Source organism: Lissotriton helveticus, chromosome 9, assembly GCF_964261635.1.
Source record: "Lissotriton helveticus chromosome 9, aLisHel1.1, whole genome shotgun sequence".
Lineage (NCBI taxonomy): Eukaryota > Metazoa > Chordata > Amphibia > Caudata > Salamandridae > Lissotriton > Lissotriton helveticus.
The window spans coordinates 342,377,175-342,400,679 of NC_136070.1; the positions used below are offsets into that span (position 1 = coordinate 342,377,175).

The 23,505-nt window shown below is 46.0% G+C and overlaps 1 protein-coding gene across 1 annotated transcript in view; it reads right to left on the reverse strand.

Moving 5' to 3' along the window:
* The window catches only part of TRIP11 (thyroid hormone receptor interactor 11), a 441,702-nt gene that overhangs the window by 278,906 nt on the left and 139,291 nt on the right, over nt 1-23,505 (reverse strand). The window contains exon 5 of the mRNA XM_078660069.1: nt 17,462-17,530. Within this exon, the coding sequence (XP_078516195.1) occupies nt 17,462-17,530 (69 nt within the window). The remainder of the gene's footprint in view (nt 1-17,461; nt 17,531-23,505) is intronic.

Sequence of the window (23,505 nt, forward strand, 5' to 3'; positions counted from 1 at the left end):
TGACGGGCTGATTAAGTATGGTTGTTTGAATGTCTGGTTTAAACCCCGATATGCGGAGCCACGCCTGCCGTCTCAGCATGACGCTAGTGTTAATAGCCCTAGCTGCTGTGTCTGCGGCATCAAGTGCACACTTTATGGCTGCGTTGGAGATCAGTTTTCCCTCTTCTATAAGCAGTTTGGTGCCCTCTTGAAACTGCGGAGGCAGGTGTTCTAAAACGTGCTCTAGGGTGTCGTAATGCGCCCTATCATAACGTGCCAAGAGTGCCTGTGTATTCGCAATACGCCAAAAATTGGCAGCCTGTGCAGCTACTCTTTTGCCTCCTGCCTCTAGGACTTTTGACTCCTTATCTGGGGGAGGAGCTTCACCCGTTGTTTGGGAGTTCGCCCTTTTACGGGCATTTGCGACCACAAGGGAGTCAAGCGGCAACTGTCCCCGAATGTATGCAGGGTCTGCAGGTGCTGGTCTGTACTTTTTTTCGATACGTGGATTGACCACCCTCGCCCTGGTAGGTTCTTTAAAGATGTCCGCAGCATGCTTGAGGACCCCTTTGAGCATAGGCAGTGTCTTTACTGTCCTTTCAGAGACTGAAAAAGTGTCAAATAGAAAGTCTTCTTCTACTGGGTCAGCATGCATGTCTACATCATGATTAGCAGCTGCCCTTTCAATGAGTGCATGAAAACCTGCAGAATCTTCTGTTGGGGATGCACGTGCAGTGAAAGGCTGTGGGTCTTGCCCCACATTTTGGGTGCCTTGGTCACCTATGTCATCATATGAATCTTGCTGTGCATCGGGTTCATTGATGGGGAAAGTGTATTGGTCATCTTCACCATATAACTGAAAAAAGGGGAGAGATTTCCCTGTAAAACCCAGAAAGGACCGGGAAATAAATCAACAAAAGGAGATTTCCTTTCTGAGTATTATAACCTTATAATTGACTAAAACATTCATTTAGGCTTCAACACAACAGCAATTACCCCAAATAGTCTAGTTCAACCAACACTAACAACTGTATGTATCAAAATATAGTTTTTATTTTGATATTGTCAAAGCAAAGAAAATACAATCATAAAATTTGCTAAACACATTAAAATCCTAATGATATCATCATAGTTACATAGAATCATAAAAATCCTTTTATGTACAATACATTTTGGACAATACATTCAGTTCTTAAAAAACCATAATTTTCAAATGTACAAAAAAAACCAATTAATAATGCATATTCAGTAAAAAGTTTATCGACGCGTTTCGGTGATGTATTCTTTAGAACACCTTCTTCAGGACTTTCTAAAGGATCTTCTTAATCTAAAAATAGATACATAACAGTTTGTTAGATATTGCACTATCGGGGAGTTGTTCACCATATCCCTCACCCTCAGAGTGTTCTGGGGAAGGAGTTGGGCTCCTTCTAGGAGGAGGCTGGATAGGTTCCATCAGTATTGAAGCGTCCTGAGTAAGCCTTTTCTTCTTCAGGGGGATAACATAGGAGTCCACTGGCTGTGAAGTGATCCTCCTCTTGTAAAGGGTCAATTTGCCCGTGTCTGCGTCGATAAAACGCTCAGAATCCTCTTCTGAGTCGAGTAGTCGACTTGAAAGTGCTCCAGACGTTGAAGAATCCGACTTCTTTGGCGTCGTTTTTGTTGAAAAGGCCTTCGGCGCCTCTTTTGGCGGCAGAAGGAAGAGAAGTTTACTCGCAGGCTTTGCCGGAATGTCCACCGGCTTCTGTGGCGACGGCATCGGAGCCGACGTAGCAGAGGCCTTCTCCCTGATTCTCTGTAGTGAAGAGGCGACGAGGGACGCGTCACTTACAGCGGCCTTTGGCGCCGACGAGGAGGTCTTGACCTTGCCCTCGGATCCGCCGTCCTGTTGGCCCTTCTGAGTCTTGGACGATGATGCCGCAGCCGCCGACCCAGAGTCCTTGGACCGATGCGTAGATGTTCCAGCTTTCGATCCGTGTGATTTCGCTGGCTCCGTCTCCACCACGCGTCCGACTAACGAAGTCCCAGTCGGAACTGGAGCCGTGTCGCTGGCTTTGGCGGGCTTTGACGGCGTTGCAGCGGTCGACCCGTGCCGAACTCCCTTTTTAGAGGAAACCTCCTCCGGCGCCGATTTCGACACTGTGGAATCGACAGATTTCTTCGACTTCTGTGGACCGGTGGCCGACGTAGTCGATGAAGCAGCGGGTTTAGGTGTTTTTGGTTGGACGGCCGCCATCTTAGGGACGCTCGAATCCATAAGTTTCGGTTTCGATTTAGGGTCGGCCATTTTAGGCGTAGTCGATACCGTAGGTTTCAGTTTCGGTTTCGATACGGTGTGCGCAGCAAGTATGTCCGTGGCCGGGCCTGAAGGCGGGGCCGTGGCTTGCGGTACGGGGTCGTGGGTAAGGCCGACTGGCGATCCCGTGACCCGAGCCTGATCCTCGTAACCTTCGGGGCATAGCTCATCCCCTGAGCTATCTTCCGCGGCCCCATAAATCTCTTCGACGTCCCCTACCTCGTCGACGTATTCAAGGCCTTGACCCACGACTCCGTCGTCGTCTACCGGATCTGCCTCGACTTCCGTCTCGGTCGGGGAGATTTGAAGATGATGGCTCTGGTCCTCCTCTTCTTGGTCGCCGAAGATGTTTTCTGGATCCGGGGCCGCTTGTCTGGCCTCGAGGCGCACCGCGCGCCGAAGCTTGAGTGTCTTCTTTGACCTGAATCTGGCGCAGGCCATGCAGTTGTCTTCGTTATGGTCTGGTGAAAGGCATTTGTTACAGACCGGGTGCACGTCGATATGTGGGTATTTGGACCCACAGAGCGGACAGTTTTTAAACGGACTCCGCTCCATACCGAAAAGTTGCGGTCGTGACGCGATGAGAAGGCCTCGGTGTCCGAAGAGTGAAACGACTCCGCTGATTCCGACTCAAAGAGACGGAAGAACTCGAGACCGTGCGCAAACAATACCGACGTAAGGAATATAAGGCCTTTTGGCCCGTAAAAAGCTAGTTTTTCTCGGTTCCGACAGAGAGACGTCGAGACCGCATCCGAACCCAATGGCGGAAAAAAACAATCTGGGGATGGAGCCGATGCCCATGCGCACTGTAGTCCAGGGGAGGAGCCACCTATCTCAGGATACTTCGAAAACTCTTCCAGGACAACAATGTGCGATCATCCGGACCCAACACTAGGCGGCGATCTAATGCAAAAGATATGAATTTAGCAGCCCACATGCCTCGAACATTCATTTTCTACTGACGAACAAGTTACTTACCTTCGGTAACGCTTTTTCTGGTGGGTACAGTATCTGCCTGTGGATTCCTCACCTTGTGAATATCCTCCTTGCGTCAGCAACATTTGGAAATTCTTTTTGTAGCTTTGCGCCGACGTGGACGACGTCACAGAGGCACAGCATCGCACGCGACTCCGCTGACGTCACCGACTCCATAATAGGCCCACGCCGGCGTGATTACATCAGTTCCGCCCTTTTTTCCGTGCCTTCGAGGCACATGGACGGACCGACAACAGTAGATATATACACAGTATACACAGTACACAAATGTCAAGATAACACACATAGTGTGAAACCAATGCAGAAAAGCAATTGAAATAAAACTTTTCCTTCAACAATAAAAATATTAACATTACAGAAACTCAGGTATAGAAGAGTGAACAACAGGGAGGCGGGTGGGTCAGTGAGGAATCCATAGGCAGATACTGTATCCACCAGAAAAAAGCATTACCAAAGGTTAGTAACTTGTTTTTCTGATGGATACATCTGCCACTGGATTCCTCACCTTGTGAATAGAGTCCCACAGCAGTCCCCACTCCCGGAGGAGGATGTCCACTCTCCTATACCAGAAAATCTTGGAGGACGGCGCGTGCAAAGTGGCTGTCCCTCCTCACCTCGGAATCCAAGCAGTAATGCTTCGCGAAAGTGTGGAGGAAGGCCCAAGTCGCCGCACTACAAATGTCCTCTACAGGTACACCCCTGGACAAAGCAGATGTAGAAGACTTTGCCCTAGTAGAGTGAGCTCTTATAACCCTCTGGAGGTTCCTTACCCGCCAGGGCGTAGCAGATCTTAATGCACAGGATAATCCATCTCGATAGCGTGCGCTTGTGCACCGCCTTCCCCTTCTTGCAGCCAGCAAAACCAACAAAGAGCTGGTCATCCACACGATAGTTTTTAGTCCTATCGAGGTAGAAGCTCACCGCCCTCTTCGGGTCCAAGCGGTGAAGTCTCTCCTCCTCCTTGGAAGGGTGAGGGGGAGGATAGAAGGTAGGGAGGGTAATGGACTGCCCTAGATGGAAAGGAGTTACCACCTTCGGCATAAAAGCAGCCCTGTTCCTGAGTACAATTCGTTCAGCATGAATGAACAAGAATGGGGGCTTTGAACTAAGAGCTTGAAGCTCACTTACCCTCCTTGCCGAGATAATTGCAACAAGAAAGACCGTTTTAAAAGACAACAGCCTCAAGGGACACTTATGCAATGGTTCAAAAGGCGAACCCATTAAAAAAGTGAGCACAAGATTCAAATCCCATTGAGGAACAATAAAGGGAGTAGGAGGGAATTTATTCAAAAGGCCTTTTAGAAACCTCAAAACAATAGGAGATTTAAACAAAGACGGCTGATCCGGCAAACAGAGAAATGCCGATAATGCCGATAAATAACCCTTGATAGTAGCAACCGCAAACCCTTGCTGAGCCAAGGAAAGTGCAAACTGAAGTATATCAGATAAACGAGCCCTCAAAGAATCGATGGACTTCTCCCCACACCAAGCAACATATTTAAACAATCTATAAGAGTAAATGGACTTGGTGGAGTCACGCCTGGCCGATAAAATGACATCCACCACATCGTGCGGGAGAGAATGTGAATTCAGTTTGCCCCGTTCAATCTCCGGGCATGAAGGTGTAAGGTCTGGAGGTGGGGGTGTAGAACATGCCCCTCCATCTGAGTGAGGAGGTCTGCCCTGAGAGGGAGACGGAGCGTCAGGCACGAGGAGAGGTGGAGAAGATCTGTATACCACACCCTTCTTGGCCAATCCGGGGCGATCAATATGACTTGGGCCCGGTCTTGGCGAATCTTCCTCAGAACCCGAGGAATCAAGGGTAGGGGAGGAAACGCGTAAAGGAGTTGTGAGCCCCAACTCAACTGAAACGCATCTCCCAGTGCTCCCTGCATCGGAAACTGGAGACTGCAGAATGACGGGCAGTGCGCGTTCTCGTGAGTGGCAAACAGGTCTTCCTGAGGAGGTCCCCACATCCGAAAGACGTGAGGAACCACCTCCGGATGGAGCCTCCACTCATGATCAGCTGAAAATTGCCGACTGAGACTATCCGCACGCACGTTCAGAACTCCGGCCAGATGATTTGCCAACAGACAAATCTGATGGTCCTGAACCCAGGACCAGAGACGCAGAGCCTCTCTGCAGAGACACTGTGACCCCACTCCTCCCTGCTTGTTGACATACCACATCGCTGTCGTGTTGTCCGTCAAGACCGGAACCGACTGACCGCGAAGGGAAGGAGGAAGTCCTTGAGCGCCAGACGAATCGCCCGCAATTCCAGAAGGTTGATATGAAGCAACATTTCCTCTGGAGACCAAAGACCCTTGAACTCCAGATCCCCCAGATGAGCACCCCACCCTAGAGTGGATGCATCCGTTATTACCGTGGCCACCGATGGAGGCAGTTGGAAAGGCTTTCCTCAAGACAGATTGCCCTCCACGCTCCACCATGACAGATCCGCTGCAGTTTCTCTGGAGATCCTGATAGACTCCCTGAGATCTCCGTTGTGTTGAAACCACTGCCTGCGAAGGCACCACTGGAGTGCCCTCATGTGCCAGCGTGCATGGTTACCAGCAGAATGCAGGAAGCCATCAGACCGAGCAGACGGAGGACCGTCAGGACTGGAACGACCGCTCCATTGTGAAATAAAGGAATCATCTCCTGTATGTCGCGAATACGCTGTGGAGGAGGGAATGCCCGACATACAGTTGTATTCAGTACCGCACCAATGAAGATGTTGCGCTGTGAGGGCACCAGGTGAAACTTGGGTACATTTATCGAAAAGCCCAACCTGTACAACAACTGAGTTGTGACTTGCAAATGATGGAGCACTTTCTCTGGAGATTCCGCCTTGATTAGCCAATCGTCCAGATAAGGGAATACTGGAATCCCTGACCTTCTGATATGTGCAGCCACCACAGCCATCACCTTGGTGAAGACTCGAGGCGCAGTAGTAAGACCAAACGGAAGGACCGCAAACTGGTAGTGTTGCGACCCCACCGTAAAACGGAGATACTTCCTGTGCGACTTCAGGATCGGGTTATGAAAATACGCTTCTTGCAAGTCGATCGACACCATCCAATCTTCTTGCAGCAGCGCCTGGAGAACCTGTGCAAGGGTGAGCATCTTGAACTTTTCCTGCTTCAGGTAAAGGTTCAAGACCCTGAGATCCAGGATTGGACGAAGTCTGCCATCCTTCTTGGGAATCAGGAAATACCGGGAGTAGCATCCCCGACCCCTTTCCTGCTCCGGAACCACCTCTATTGCACATTTTCTTAGCAACGCCAGGACTTCCTCCTGCAGGAGCAGCAGATGGTCATCCGAACAAAAACCTTGGCAAGGAGGGTAGTTGGGAGGGAATTCCCGAAAGGGAAGAGCATACCCATTCTCCACGAGATTGAGAACCCAAAGGTCCGAAGTGACCGATTCCCAATCCCGTAGAAAATAGGTAAGCCGGCCCCCCAATGGACCTGCCTGAACCGGAATGGCGGATCGAGGGCTGCTTTGCTGTGTTGGGGGGGTGGTAGAGGGAGAGGAAGAGGAGTAGGAAGCTTGATGACCTCTAGGACAAGCTCTTTGCCTGCCCCTGTATGACTTGTCCAGCAAATTTTGCTGCTGCTGCGGCTGTTTGGATTTTTTGTAGGTCCGAAAGGAAGACCTGCCAAATCCTCTGAATCTTTTTCCTCACCGTACCCCTGGACTGTAGTCCCAAACATCTTGCCGACGCGCTGCTGTCCTTAAACCTCTCTAAAGCGGCGTCAGCCTTTTTCCCAAATAAACCGGACCCATCAAAGGGCAAATCCATCAAGGCAGCCTGAACATCCACAGAGAATTCGGAGGACTTCAGTCATGCAGCTCTCCTGGTGGCCACTGAAGATCCCATCACTCTCGCCACCGAGTCAGCAGTGTCCAGCCCACTCCGAATGACCTGCCTAGCAGCAGTCTGAGTGTCAGCAATCACCTCTTGAAAATCCTTCCTATCCTCCTCAGGAAGCTTTGGAACCAGCTGTTTGACTGAATCCATCAATGCATTGATATAGCGTCCCATAAGAGAAGTAACATTTGTTGATTTGAGCGCCATACTTGCCGAGGAAAAGACTTTTTCGCAGCCTGGTCCTGCTTCTTCGATTCCTTATCCCCAGGAACCTGTAGAAAAGCGCCCGCAGATTTTTTCGAGCAGGCAGCCTGCACAACCAAGCTCTCTGGTAAGGGGTGCGTGGATAAAAAGTCCGGGTCACCAGGCGCCACCCTGTACCTTCTCGCAACAGCCCTCAAAACAGCAGGGGCTGTAAGCGGTCTTTTCCAAACCTCAGAATTAGGCTCCGCCAAAGCATCATTGAAAGGGAGCATAGGCTCGACAACAGAGGTAGGTGAATGAAGGACCTCTGTTAGTATATTGGACTTATACTCTGCAGTAGGTAGTGTTATATTCAACAGATCTGCAGCCTTCCTTATAACTACGTGATAAGGTGTCCTTAGAAGGGGCGTCAGAAACAGAGGCCAATTCCCAATCAGGAGACAGTTCAAGGCCACTAGCCTCTCTTAGATCGTCGAAAAGATCCTCCGAATCCTGCAGCTCACCCTCTTCTATGTCTGCATCACGAAACCTCTGCTCTTCCAGTAGCCTCTGGGCCTCACGCCTCGACCTCTCCTTCAGGAATGACGTCGACGGATCCGGAATCGACTCCGCCGGAGCCGGCGTCGAACTCGAAGCCAGAGGGCCAGACCGCTGAACACGAGGTCAGATCGGATTCGGCATCGGCATCGAGGGTATCAGCGTTGATGGTCTTGGCGTCGAAGGCTTCGGCGTCGCAGAGAACTGCCAAGGCGGCGTTGGGGCCGGCAAGAAAGGCGCAGGAGCCACCCAGATTGTATGCCAATGGACCCGTGGGACCAACCGGTGCACCAGATGGGTACATAGCTCTGGAATACACTCCATACATAGCATTCAGGAACTGAGTAGAGTCCTGACCTGGAGCCGGAAAAGCTGGATAAGAGCCCACAGGTTGCTCTCGAGGGAGCGGAGTCTTCTCGACTTCGACCTCTACCTCAGGCTGGTGCACCGGGGTCGACGAACCCGCAGGCAACAGAGCCTCCTCTTCTCCTTCTTCTTCTTCTTCTTCTTCTCCCTCACCCTCCTGGACAGGTGGAATGAGATGGAGCCGGAGAAAGATTTGACAACCGCTTCGGTGAATGAACGGGCGAATCCGCAGGCAAAGCCTCAGCCTCGGAGTCTTGAACCTCTGGAGTCGGAGTCACCACATCCTTGCGAAGCAACTTCACCTGCGACTTCGGTCTCGAGCTCGAGTCCTTCCCAGAGTGATGTCGAGACTCATGACTTCTCTTCTTGTGCTTCTTCTTTGATGACCTTGAAGCATGCGCCAAAGACGACCTCGAGTGCGACCTCGAACGAGACCTCGACCGTCGAGTCCGTGACCTCGATCTCTTCTTGTCCTTCTTGTTCTTCAACTTGCCAACAAGGAGCTTTGCCTCCCTCTCACGAAGTGCCTTGGGATTCATCTTCCTACAAGAACATTCTTCGACGTCATGGTCCGAACTCAAACACCAAACGCAGCACTCATGCAGATCCATAATCGACATCATCTTTCCGCATTCTCCGCACGGCTTGAATCCGGTCTTCTTCGTGGACATCTCGACAGGAGACAAAAAAGCAAGAAGACACCGAAAAGAACAAACAGTAACAAAGTTACTAAACAGCTACAGAGGATCCCTCGAAAACCGTTAGCGTCGACGACGCGGAAAAAAGGGAACTGATGTCATCAAACCGGAGTGGGCCTATTATGGAGTTGGTGACGTCAGCGGAGTCGCACGCGATGCCGTGCCACTGTGAAGTCGTCCACGTCGGCGCGAAGCTACAAAAAGAATGTCCAACTGTTGCTGACGCAAGGGGGATATTCTCAAGGTGAGGAATCCACTAGCAGATGTATCCATCAGAAACATCTGTAAGTGCAGGATGAATCACTATGGAAAGAGAGATCACTATTACAGTGGCTATTACAACATGTCTCAATGGGATTGTGCAGCACAAGCCTGCAAATGTAAAAGGCTTTGCAACGGTGGGTCAATGTACTTGCTGCCAGGTGTTAAGCCTCATAAAACAAACAATGGCAGAGGCAATAGGTCTCAGCTACAAAAGAGCTATTGGCTTTGTCAATGTCATGTTCAACTATGTTATACAGCTGCCAGGCTGATGTGCAGTGTGGATGAAAGTAAAGAAAAAAGAAAACAAGTTACTTACCTGTAACTTTGGTTCCCCAGTATTGGTAACTTTCATAGATTCCCATGCTTTGTATCATTCCCCCGTCGTCGGAATGGGAGCCTCGGTAAATAAAAAATACCATAGCAGTAAGTACAAAAGAGAAAACTAGGCTTAGGCCTCATCTCATTTTGTAGCTTATCCACCTCTTTTTGTAAAAGAGACCAAAATTCTGCAACAACCAATCAGAACAGCCTCACCCCATAGAATCCTCCTGAGAGAGCCTCAGATTTTCGTAGCCGTTGTGTAACAGCAACTATCTCAGTAAAGAAAAAGGCCGAGCTTTCCCAGGGGAGGAGGGTGGGCGCATGGGAATCTATGAAAGTTACCAATACTGGGGAACCAAAGTTACAGGTAAGTAACTTGTTTTCTTGCCCCAGTATTGGAACTGTCATAGATTCCCATGCTTTGTATCAGAGTAGCTAGCAGTAAAACATAAAAGCACATTTTGTTACATGAATATCCTTACATGTCAACATAGTTATCCTCATAGGAAACAAATCATAAAATTTTTTACCACAGAGAAGAATACAATAATCAATACAAAATGTGCAATACAGGTAAGGAGGGATTGTAGGGAAAGCTCACCTCTCATTGAAAAAGATTTCTCAGGACTGCTTGACACACCGCTGCATCATCCTTCATGGAAGAGTCCAAGCAGTAGTGCTTCGTGAAGGTGTGGGTCCATCTCCATGTAGCTGCTCTACAGATGTCCTTGATAGGGACTCCTGAGAAAAGAGCCACTGATGAAGCAACAGATCTCATTGAATGAGCACAAATTCGTCTTTCAAGCGGTTTGCCCGCTTCTTGATGACAAAATTTAATTGTATTAGAGATCCAACGTGAAATTCTGTGCTTTGAAAGCGGAAATCCCTTCCGCGGAGCACTATAAGAGACCAAAAGTTGAGAAGACTTCCTAAATGATTTTGTTCGTTCCAGATAAAATTTCAGACACCTCTGAACATTCAAAGAATGCAAAGACCTCTCCGCTGGTGTAGTAGGTGGTGAGAAAAAAGATTTCAAGATCACCGGCTCATTCAGATGGAATTCGGATGGGACCTTCGGGATAAATTTTGGATTTGTCCTCAGAATCAGAACATACTTTTTAAACTGAAGAAAGGGTTCCTCAATCGTCAGCGCTTGGAGCTCACTAATCCTCCTGGCTGATGTTAAGGCTAATAGAAGAGCCAGTTTCCACGATACAAATTTTAGATCTGTTCTGTGAATGGGCTCAAACTGAGCTCTCATCAGATGAGCCAAAACTAAATTAAGCTGCCAGACAGGTGGTGGAGGCCGGACTGGAGGGAAAGCTCTGAACAGGCCCTTCGGGAATTGTTTAATAATCCTCGCGGACCAAAGTGAAGGACCTGAAGACGTCCGCCTGAATCTAGAAATGGCTGCTAGATGTACTTTGACGGAAGAATGAGCCAAACCTGACTTAGCGAGAGAAAGAATATATGGCAAAAGCTGATGCGGAGCCGAAGTGTATGGATGAATATCCTGCCTCTTACACCAGAGACAGAACCTCTTCCATTTCGCTCGATAAGTCTTGTTTGTACTCGGAGCCCGGGCGTGCGACAATATAACCTTACACTCTTCTGTGAGGTTCAACGCCTGGAATTCTCTGTACTCAGGAGCCACACTGTCAATTGAAGTGAGCTCGGGTCTGGATGGAGCACTTGACCCTGAGACAATGTCAAAAGAGACGGAATCGGCTGCAGGTGAATCGGTTGATCCTGAGACAGCAGGAGGAGCTCCGTGTACCAGAACTGTCGGGGCCACGCTGGCGCAATTAAAATCATTGTGCAAGGTTCCGCCTTGAGTTTCCTGAGCAGCCTCGGGATTAGTGGAATTGGAGGAAAGGCGCCGCACCAAGATATCAAAAGTGCATCCCAAAGGATCCCGGTTGGTGATCCCTGCTTGCGTAGAACTGGCATTTGATGTTCTCCGGGGTTGCAAACAAGTCAATGGTCGGGGTTCCCCAAACTGAAAAGACCTCCTCGAGAATGGTCTGGTCTAACTCCCACTCGTGACTGATCGATCTTTGGCGACTCAACGCATCCGCTGTTGAATTGAGCGAACCTGCGAGGTGCTCTGCCGTAAGAGCAATGTTGTGGAGAATCGCCCAGTTCCAAATTTCCTGAGCTTCTTTTGACAGAGCCCGGGATCTTGTCCCGCCCCGTGTGTTTACATAGTGCATGGCCGTTGTGTTGTATGTGCGAACCAGCACTGTGTGATTCTAAATCCTCGGAAGAAAAGCCTGTAGGGCCAAGCGAATAGCTTTGAGTTCCAATAGATTGATGTGGAACTTGCGTAGCTCTGGATCCCAATGACCGCTCACGTTCAACTCTTGTAGCACCGCTCCCCAGACTTCCAGTGAGGCGTTCGTGGTTAGAACCATGGGAGATGGAGGAAGCGTGAAGGTTAGACCTCTTGAGATGTTGCCTTTTACCAACCACCAGCTGCTTGCTTTTTTCATTGCTGGTGTCACCGTGATTCTGTCGTCGTTTGGCACCATTGCCTGTCCAGTTGCTCTTGTAGTGGACGCATTCGAAGCCTGCAGTGCGGAATCAATGGTATGCAGGATGATATCGATCCAAGCAGGGACTTGTAGAGACGGACCGACATTGATTTCCTCTTTTGCAAGAGACGAGCTGACAGAACAAGTTTGTTCTGACGTTCCTTCAATGGAAAGGCCTTGCAGCGATTTGTATCCAGGATAGAGTCTAGAAACTTTGCTGACCTGGATGGAAGAAGGATCGATTTCTCCTTGTTGAGTTGAAAGCCCAATTAGTCGAAAAGTTGAATGCAGCTTGTGACCGCCTTGGAAGCTGCCTGGAAAGATGGAGCTTTTATCAGCCAATCGTCTAGGTAGGGAAAGACCTCTAGAGATTGTTTTCGCAGAAACGCCGCCACCGGAGCCAGTACTTTTGTAAATATCCTTGGTGCGGACCTGAGACCAAAAGGAAGCACTTTTAACTGAAAGTGGCTCTTGCCTACTGTGAAGCGTAGGTATTGCCTGTGAGCTGAGTGGATCGGCACATGGAAGTATGCATCCTCTAAATCCAGAGTTGCCATGTAGTCTCCTGGATTCAGTAGCCGTAGAATATCCTGAAGGGTGACCATCCTGAAGGATAGCTTTATGAGATAGATGTTGAGCTCCCTTAGATCTAATATTGGACGCCACTTTTCCTTTGTCTTGCAAACCAGGATGAACCTGGAATAAAACCCTTTCCCCCTTTGGGAGTGAAGGACAGGTTCTATTGCCCCCTTGATGAAAAGTTGGTGGGCTTCGAGACGTAAAAGTCCTAGATGTTTCGATTTGTTGGCGCCCAGAGCTCTGGCTGGAGGAAGCTGTTGAAACTCCAAAGTGTGGCCACTCTGAATGATATTCAGAACCTACTGGTCTGATGTAATAACCTTCCAGCTGTGTAGACAATGAGAAATCCTGCCCCCTACTGATGTTATCGGAGGGGTAGGAACAGTAGAAAGAGCCATGAAGCCGCTATTGCCGCTTAGAATAGTCTCTTCTTTGACGCCCATGACGCCCTCTTGGTGGCTGGCGAGAGAAAGACGCCGACTGGCCTTGGCGCTGTGTGTATTGTGGCTTGTACGATTGCGAGGATTGCGAGTATGAAGAGTAGCGCTGTTGATTGCCACCTCTGTATGAGGAAAAACCTCTCCCCCTCGCACCTCTGAAAGGAACTTTGCGGTAATTCAATGACCGCAAGGACCTTTCCGTGTCCGTGTCCTTCTTGATGCCTTGAAGGGTATCATCTACATGCTTTCCAAAAAGCTTCTCTCCGTCGTAAGGTAAGTCCAAGATCTTATTTTGAACTTCCTGGCGAAACCAGGTTGCCTGTAACCAGCCTTGACGCCTTTAAACTGCTGAACCCGCTAGTGCACGGAAAGCTGCAGTTGGTATTTCCATAGCACAATCTATCACCTCTGAAGAGGAACGCTCCCCTTCCACCAGTATCTTCCTGGCCTCATCTTTCGATCCATCCGGAAGTTGGTCCACAAACGGGGATAAATCGCACCACATCTGGCGATCATATCTACCCAAGATGGCAAGAGCATTAGCAGCTCGGACCAAGAGGCTGGCCATAGAAGAGAATCTTTTTCCCACATTGTCCAGATGTCTCCCTTCCTTGTCTGGCGGTGTTGTAAGTGGTGTCGATGGATTTTTGGACTTGCTTTGCGCCGCCTGGGAAATAACTGAGTCCGGCTTCGGCTGACCAGTCAGGGAAGCAGTACTACCTTCTGGAGCTTTATATTTCTTCTCCAGCCGGGGAAGAACAGGAATGACTGTTGCCGGATTCTGCATCACTTTAGTACCTTCCGACCATACATGTTCGATAATTGGAATTGAATGAACGGATTTTCTGAAAGGTTCCTTGAAGTCGTAAAGGAAACAGTCTGATTGTACTGTCGTAATAGGTAGGCCAAATCTCTTGGACGCCCTTTCCATAAGATTATGGAAACCTCCAATGTCAGCAGGAGGGGAGGTAGCAGTATCCGGCACTGGTGAATCTGGATCCTGAATGACATCATCGTCCCAACCTCTATCCGGGTCATGAGGAGGATCAACCTGAGGATCTCCATCCGATGAGACATCATCATCCTGAATAGGCACAACCTCCTGATAGCTCTCTCTGGGTTCTGGTTCCGAAACTCGAGAAACCAAAGGCGTCACTGCAACTGCAGGAGTAGTAGGAATGGATGGAGAAGGAGGACGCTGTTGCTGTTCCGCAGTCTGCGACGGAATCCTCCTCTTGTAATCCTGTAGCATCAATTGCAAGTCCGTTATAAGAGCGGACGGCATTGCCACCATACCCTGACGTGACTTTTGTGTGAGGCATTTCTTGCTGAACAAACTGGCGCTCTACAGCATAGCATTCATCAGAATCCTTATCTTGGAACTTCACTTGTAATTGGGATGGGCTATAAGCATCTCCATAAGGACCATCCTCATCGTCATCAGACTCCTCATCCAGAAGCAAAGTGGGAGGCAAAGGTGTTACACGCCGAGGAGATGTCATCTCTGGGGTAATTTGCTGCCTTTTTATAGATATACGGACCCTTTGAATCGTCGACGTCGACGGACTCGTCGTCGACGGAACCGTCCGCGGGATCGTCGACGGAGGTGTCGTCGACGAGCTCGTCGTCATCATCATCATGGCTGCCGTCGTCTACGTTGTCCTCGTCATCGACACTACCTTCGTCGTCATTATCGTCGCCGTCGAAAATGTAGACACTATCGTCGACGAGCAGGAAACAGGTACCTTAAACGTCGACGAAGATATCAGCGCCGCCGTCGACGAAGCTGCCGTCGACGGTCCGTCGACGAAGCTGTTCCTGAACCCAAGTCTTTTTTGGAAGCTGTCGTCAACGTACCAGCTGTTTTCGTCGACGGACGTGGTTTCTTGTCCGATCTTCCTTCCTGAGGGACAGTAGAAGGTTTCTTGACACCCTTCTCCATTTCAGATGGTGGTGAAGTAACAGAAACACCTTTCTTTACCTTCTTAGCTGTCTGTGTCTCCTCAGTCTGTGCCAGCCTCTCCTTTACACCTCCGTGAGGAGATTTTATGGGACTAGCCTTTTCAGACCTATCAGAGGTATTTTGTAAGGATTTCACAGGGGGCTCAATAGAAGTTGGAGGGGATGACCTACCCCTCTTCTTGGATCTTCTGGAGGACGCAGCTAAGGAAGAATCCTCACTGTCAGATGACATAACCTCCTTACGTGACTTCATTTTCTGCAGCCAAGTCAACAAACGGCCTTCCCTGTCTCTCAAGGTCTTTGTAGAGAATGTTCGGCAGATTTTACAATCTGTGGCCTTGTGGTCCGGGTACAAGCAGTAGATTCAGTCCTCATGCTTGTCCTCCACAAACAGCCTCTTCTTAGAACAGGTAGCGCAAGCTCTAAATAACACCTTCTTCTCCTTGTCAGACATATATTAAAGTTGAAGAAATGGAAAAAGAATCCAATCTGAAGAGAAAACTGAGCAGAGCTCAGTGGAGACTCCCTAGCACAACGTGCGGTAGAAAATCTGAGGCTCTGAGGCTCTCTCAGGAGGGTTCTATGGGTGAGGCTGTTCTGATTGGTTGTTGCAGAATTTTGGTATCTTTTACAAAAAGAGGTGGTTAAGCTACAAAATGAGATGAGGCCTAAGCCTAGTTTTCTCCTTTGTACTTACTGCTATGGTATTTTTTATTTACCGAGGCTCCCATTCCGACGACGGGGGAATGATACAAAGCGTGGGAATCTATGAAAGTTCCAATTCTGGGGCAAGCTCTATGACGAGGCTAGTGCTAACTACATCATAGCTCTTTTTCCCTTTACTTTCTAGCATGCAGCACAGCAGCCACATGCAGTACAACATGACTAAAAACATTGACAAAGCTAATGGCTCTCACATAGGCGAAACCTATTGACTTTGCAATGTTTGTTTCTAGTGCCACTTCTCATAATTTAATTTCACAAAAATGATTACGCTCATGGCCATTTGCACACAGTACTTAAGCTGCTGTGTTTCGAGATGGGATCTACATAAGTATCAGTAGTCACACACAAGGTGAGCAGCTCACTATAGAACTTAGGCAGTCTCTTCATATTTCCGGGAACTCCTGTCTATAACGAAGAGTACACCAGAGGGCTGGGGGACTAAAACAGAAGTGTTTACTCTTCTTAAACCTTTTGTCAAAAATCACATGAAACTCCTTCAGGGGATTAGCCACAAAAATGTTCTATTACCACGTGAGATAGGCCTAGAGTGTCTTTCTGATATAACTTTTGCAAAATTTGAAAGACAGACAAGTGCCACAGGCCAGCCAATATGGAGCACAAACTGAAAAGTGATCACTGCGTTACATGCATATCTTAGACAACTAGTGATGGGATGTAGTGAGCTTAACAAATAGGATGTAAAAGCTGGCAAAGTCAAATAGGAAATCCCAAATTCGCTTCTACATTCATATTGCCTTTTAAGAGGAGTAAATGAGGTAGTACCGATCAGAGAGGATAGAAGGTCAAGCAGGCTACAAGAGTGGCTGGTCATGGGTACCTGGTGTTATTGTGCTTCCAGGATGTTTTTTACTTGTTGGATGAGCTGCATCATGTGCCTCTTAATTGTAGAACAGAAATTCCACATATAGAAGTGCAAGGGAATTTAGATTTTAGGCATGATCTACAGTAAATGAAAACATCGTTGTACAACGATTGGTATTTTGTTTACCATTGGTGATGATGCTTCCAGTATTAGCCTCGTAAGTGAGCCGGTTTCACCCATTTGCACTGAAGAACACAATCTTATTATACTACAACCTACTTTGAGCTCTATAGCACAAGCATTTTTATTTTCTCCAGGACAATATTATACAAACATTAGATGACCAAAAACACTGCCAGATGTGCAGCAGTGAATTCCTAATAAGTAAGCAAAGAAATAAAATCGCAAAGCCTTAGTAACTGTACAATGTGCAATATATAAACAAATTGTAACATAACATATTTAAAGATGTACACAGTAATATTAGGGAGGGTACATCTCAAAATTCTTCTTGATTTGTATTTCCCTGCAGAAGTTCTGATAAGTAGCAACAGACTGTTGATCTGCCCATATTCCGTTGTTGTTAAAGTACATCTGCATACTAATTCAATTACTGGATTACAGAGATCTTTCAAACGTGCATTTTAAGTACTCAAATACTTAAAGCAGAATGGTTTAGATGCTTTTGGCTAAGAATACAATGTTTTTAAGTGGGTCCCTAATGTTCTCATTTTTGGACCCTTTAAAATAAAAATGTTTCAGTTAGGGGAAGATAAATCCAACTAAATTTAGTCATGTCCTAAATGCACATATTTGCTGAAGAACCATAATAATAATCAGTAATGAATGAAAACTATCTTACCTTAATTGCATTCTGCAAACTGAAAATTTCACTATTATCTGTTTTGTCTGTTCCTTGGAATTTTGATGACTAATAAGGGTGAGAAAATAGATTTATTACATTGTTTTAGTGGCACAAAATGTGCAATCAAGAAAGAGAAACACTGAAAAAATAACTGTATCAATATATAACAAAGTAACTCACCTGCAACACTGGCTCACCAGCATTGTAATCTTTTATACTGTCCACCAAGACAGTGAGTTCACTGTATAAATAAAGATTATATGGTGTAGAAACTAAGATTCAAACCAAGCAAAGATGACTATCACATTAAGTCTTTGGAAATACTCATTAGTGAGATGAGTGTGAGTCAGAAGGTATAGGTAGCATCAGGTTACATTTTTGCAGGAGTAGAAAGGGATGAAACATACTCCCTGACAAACTGTGAAATGCTTAAAGCCCAATCCTGTTCCACAACAACCTCCTACACCCATCTAAAACATAGATAAATAAGAAGTCAAAACCCAATTTAGCTAATCCGGTTACCCAGTACATTAGAAACGAATGAGGATGATTTTCCAAACTCAACAAATTAGACTTGAGACTGCGTGTAGTCACCGTAGAAGTAAAGAGGATATGAGACTAATATTAAAAAAGCCAAACACTGAAAAACGATCCTATCTTTGTTAGGTATTACTCGATATTTTTTTACATCTAGATTTTTTTTTTTAAAAGACGTAAAATGAACAGATTGGACCGCATAATTACATACATATTAATAAATTATGGGTTAAAATCCATGTGCATTCTGCAAACCACAAATAGAGTTCAAGTAACTTCACTCCCCTATTTTCCGTTTTGAGTTTGTTCTCTCCATTCATGATCTTTTGTGGTAAATAGTCAGGAAAAGAAAGTTTTTACACATAAATTAACGAAAACGCAAAGTTTATTTTTTGTTCTAAATATTACAATGTTGGCTAGTTTTGTTAATTTCTTTGTCAAAATACTGATGCTTTTGATCAAACAGGTGCAGCGAACTGGTAGCTGAACTCAGGCATCAAGTCAATTATAGGCTAAGCAGCACAGTTATTTCAGATTTAATTGCTGTTAGGCTCTGTGCTGTGTGGCGATGCACAGAGAAGTGTTTCCATACTCAGCGCCAGGATACCCTTCTGAGTGAGTGCTGCCTATACTTTTAGCCTCAGGAAAGTATAGGGGGATTGTTGCCAAACTGTACGTGTGTGTGGGGGGGGGTTGGGTGGGGGGCGCAAAGTGTTCTTTTGCAATTTCTTTAGATGCTGTGCTGGTAAACATTCACAGATACATTTTACTTTCATCTCACGGGAATTGCAGAGTATACAATTGGATTTATTTTGTGTGGCACATTTCCCACAGGTGGTAGGCTGGGATTATGGGACACGTCTTAAATTGCCCTGCTGATTTTCTGTATAGGATCAGAAGAACCAGCTCTCAAACATTCAAATAGTTTGGAATGATGGCTCTTTCATTATTGACCATGTGGCTAAGTTTCCAGACTGAACCAATGACACATGTATCTTTTGGCATTGTGCTCTATACAACCAGCTTGTAAGAGGATACTTTAGGGATGATTTATTTCAAGTTACGTCTAAGTTTCAAATTTATATTTAATAATTTCAGACTATTTAGCCGTGCTTTTAATTTTTCATTTGTGTTAGGTGATTGTGATCATGCACTATGGACTGTGAACGCCGTTATAATCGTACCCACATTCGAACAAGGGAAGTTATAGAGCGCACTTTGGCCTGCATATGGCAAGGATTCCCTGCCGTCCTAAGAGCGGGGGAGCCCTTCCGGATTCACCAGTATGTGGCATGCAAAATTGTGGAGGTGTGTGCCATGATGCATAAAATAGGTACATGTAAGGTACTTCCAATGCAGCCTGAGCCGGACTGCTCTGATGAACACCCCCCCCCCCCCCCCCCCACACACACACATCCTTCCGCCCTCAATATATCCCAAGTTGCCAACAGAACGAAGGAAAGGATGCCGTTATCTTACAAGCATTACTTCTAAGGTAAGGGTATTAAACTATGCAATGAATAATGAGGTAGTCAAAGTGCTAAAAAGTCATTTTTATTTCCATGTTTATTCACAGGAAATATTAAGTCACAGCATTTTTTCATAACAATTTGAAATGCAAATTATTCCTAAAAAAATACATTTCTCTTTTGTATTTGAAAAAAAACATACATTCAATGCCTTTCTTTATTTGTTGAGAGTGGGCCTCTTTAGGTCATTTGGCAACATACCCATTTCTATATCAGCAGCCTGAATGTGTGTATTCCTAGATCTTATGACACCAGACCTAAACACTACTGTGGCTAAAAGCCTCCTCATTATCTAAAGCAGGGGGAGCTGGACCATTAGAACATGTTTGTGTAGCTTCTAAAAATTAAAGACATGATGTAATCTGCCCCAAGCTTCTTTACAACAGTGGGACATTTCTTTCTGGCTATGTATGGCGCGACGACTGGGTATCCCTGTTGCAGCTGCCAGTTTCTCTATACCTTTTCCAAAATTCTGCATTTTAAATACAGCTTGTCGATGTCTCATGTTCTTGGTGTGTCTCCCCAACAGAATCAAGTAATGACTTCAATGTTTCATTTAAACTGTTGTAGTGTAGTTCCTATATTCCCAATAGGCTCTGCGCATTGGAATAATATCTTCAATAGTATAGACGTAGGACAGAGGTTAACTAGGTCTTCTACTGACGATATTAGACTTAAGTTTTGTGTGCCAGCTAGCTCAGAGTTCACTAGAAACTTTCTCGAATAGGCGAGGAGGAGTTTAACCTCCCTGGATAGACAAGAAGGGATTTAGTTTCTGACAACCATAGAACATGACAACTTTGCTCTCCCTGATCAAGAGTATATCTCTAGAGTCGTGTGAAAACAAAAGACAGCTATTTTACTCAGTCAATACGTGCATACTTAGTTTCACCAGATTGCAGAGAAAAGGAGAGACGGGCGTTTTCAATAAAAGGTGTTATTTATTGATCAGTCTCTTTTCTCATACAAGAGAAATGAATCGCTACAATTGTAATACTGATGGTTAAGTAAAGTGCATACAGTAAAAGCAGGATTATAAAATAATACTGTAAAAGCATTGATATGGTTTCTTAGCCATATGATACTTTAAAATGGATAAAAGATATACATACATATATACATTGACTAATCGTACTCAACTGGTGCTTCTAACTACGCCTACCCCGGTGTACCTGACCTAAGCCTAATACCTGGGAGGGAGTAAGTAAGTAGCAGTTTAAGTTAAGTTTGTTTTGCCAAGAGTCTGACTCAAGAATTCTCTGTAAGGGGTTAGTCAGTTCAGTACCTGGGATTTAGAAGGCAGGAGGGCTGGTATCTCTTTCTCAGGACTCGGTATCCCAGTTACCCGCGAGGGCAAGCTGGAAACGCTGGAGGCTGGATTCCTCGGCAAGAGGAAAGGCAGCGTTTTTCTTCAGCGCGTCAAAAAGGGAGGGGCAGCGTCCGTGGGCTCTCGCATCAGCTGGGCTCTCCGGCAAGTAGTCGCTGCTCCAAGCTCATCACCACCGTGTGTTTACTTAGGGCAGTGTCGGTATATTTATACCTGAGAGGTGCTGGGTTTGACGTAAGGATGGACATAAGACGTCATTAAGAACTGGTCGTTCTTACATTCTTTACAGGAGTTTTCGAACGAAATCAAAACAATAGCAGCGGGGATTTCCCAGGTTTGCTGGAGGCTTGGTTTGTTTAGAGAACTCGGTGTGCTTTCTAGGGGGCTGGAGGAATAGTGCTTGCTTAATGTGACAGCATGCGCTATGACTAATTTATGAAACTGGTTTTTGTGCTGTGTATGGATATTAGTGATTTATAACCGGACAAGGGTCAGAAATTGGAGTATCGATACAGGTCCTTAGATAAACACACTACACCCACTCCACGAATTCATGTCCATATTTACTAACCTAATCAATAGTAAACATAACTAATAGTGCATGTGTATACCGAACCACCCCAATATAATTTTTTTGCATTTGAAAATAGGCATATTCGAAATACACGAAAATGAGTATAGGTACTGTATGCATTCAAGCAGTGTAATCATTCAAAAAGGGATGCACAATTTATCTCAGCATGAATGATTTGCGAAAATAACACATGAAATGGCTCTTAATACAGAAGAAAAAGTGCGAGACCACTCCATCACATATAAACACAATTACTTGTAAATACGCTTAGAGGCTGAGGTAATGTACTGTCTCTAGAGTTCCTACAAATAGAAGCTCTGTTCTCTAAGAATAGTTCTACTTTAAGCAGAAGATAAGTGCCAAAAAGTAAATATTTTGGATTTTGGGAAAAAAGTTTTCGTTTTCAGGGGAAGAAGGAAAAATTGTCAGTAGCTTTGTTTTTAAAAACCGAAGGCCAAATTCAGAGTTTAGGGAACGCTGTGTGCACGTTTGCTTATAGTCACTCTCTCTGTTCTGGTGAAAACATCATTTCAGACAGATTTTCAAAAAAACAGTTTACTGCCTCAGGTGAAAGTTCGACCAAGTTGGAAAATGTCGCTACCATGCAGTCGTGCGCATGTTCGCTTTCAGTGATGTTTTGATCAGCATTGCTTACTGAAGGCCGTACCTGGTTGATGCTGCTTTCATCCTGTACTTCACTACCCTTCAATCGTAGTGGTGAAGTCTCCACGAATGCCGTCATCAGGATAGGTAGCCGCTGGGGACAGCACAATGCACGAGCCTTTACTGGACCCAACAAAGTATCTGCATCCAATGGTACTTCTGATTGTAGTGTAAGACATGTGTCCAACACGCTTTCCTCGCCGCATAGCATGCATCTCAATACAGGTAAGACACAATTCTGCCATATGGGTCTGAACGAAAGAAACCAGGTCATATTCAGATCTCTTAGCCGGGCTAATCCAAGGACTTTAGTTATGCGGTCCCGATAGCGTATAGCTAGGATCGTTTCTTCCATTGTTGCTGGAGTCTTGTCTGTGACATGGCTTGCCATAACGAAGCAGGAGTAGCAAAAATAAGATGCCTGCTACGAGTCCCAACAGGAGTGGAAGTCCGCCAAAGACAGAATTGACAAAATTGGGAAATATTCCCAGGACTGCTTTGAATGGAGTTAACAGTCCCGAAAAAACGGTCTTAAATACACTCGCGATACCATTTGTATCAGAAATATTTAAGATTTCGCTTAGTATTTCTGCGAAGTGTAGGGGGCAATTTGTTGATAACAATGCATGTATCTCTCCCGTTGTCCTTGCAACTTGGAGATCATACGTTTCTTTTGATGACGTCAAGTGAACTGGCGTCTGTAGGAGCACAGTCTTCATTCTGCTTAAAGTATCAATTCGAATAGAAGAGATTTTCAAACTGGGCCAAGTTTTTCCCTCCCTGTCTGGAGTGTCATTCGGAAACAATACTCGCTCACAGCAAGTGACCATGGAGCTCACGCTTACTAGATAAGGTTTTCCTGGCAGTAAGCCACAACATCTGTGATCTACAATTAGAATGTAACTCCCGTTAGAAAGTCTTCTAAAGAATGGTTCTATTTTTGTTGCAGGTGTGCAGAGCTGGTGACATGAAAGGTTATTTGAAGTCCCTTCACAGGCCCCATGTAAACTTATACCCTGACATACAAGTATACCACTTAGTGATTTTTCACAATTATTACCACTAAGAAATACACTCTGTCCTGTATTACTATAACATGTGTGTGTATAAGGTAAGTTCCATGTTGACTTAATGTATCCTTTACCCAACCTTTCATACTGGCCTGCCTGTATATATTTCTGGCAGTATCGAAATTGGAAAGTCGTTATCGGAATAGTTATGATTCCATGTATTATCCATTCAATGACAGGTCGTTCTGACATTGTCAATGGTAATCTCTCAAGTTTTTCAATGCTCAGAATTGTATACTCTGCACCCTTTTGTGCCAAGCTGATTTGTGTATCAGTAAGGTTAAAGATACCGAATAATGACGTTGTGTTGATTAAACGCCAAGGCACGTAGCCTGAACGCA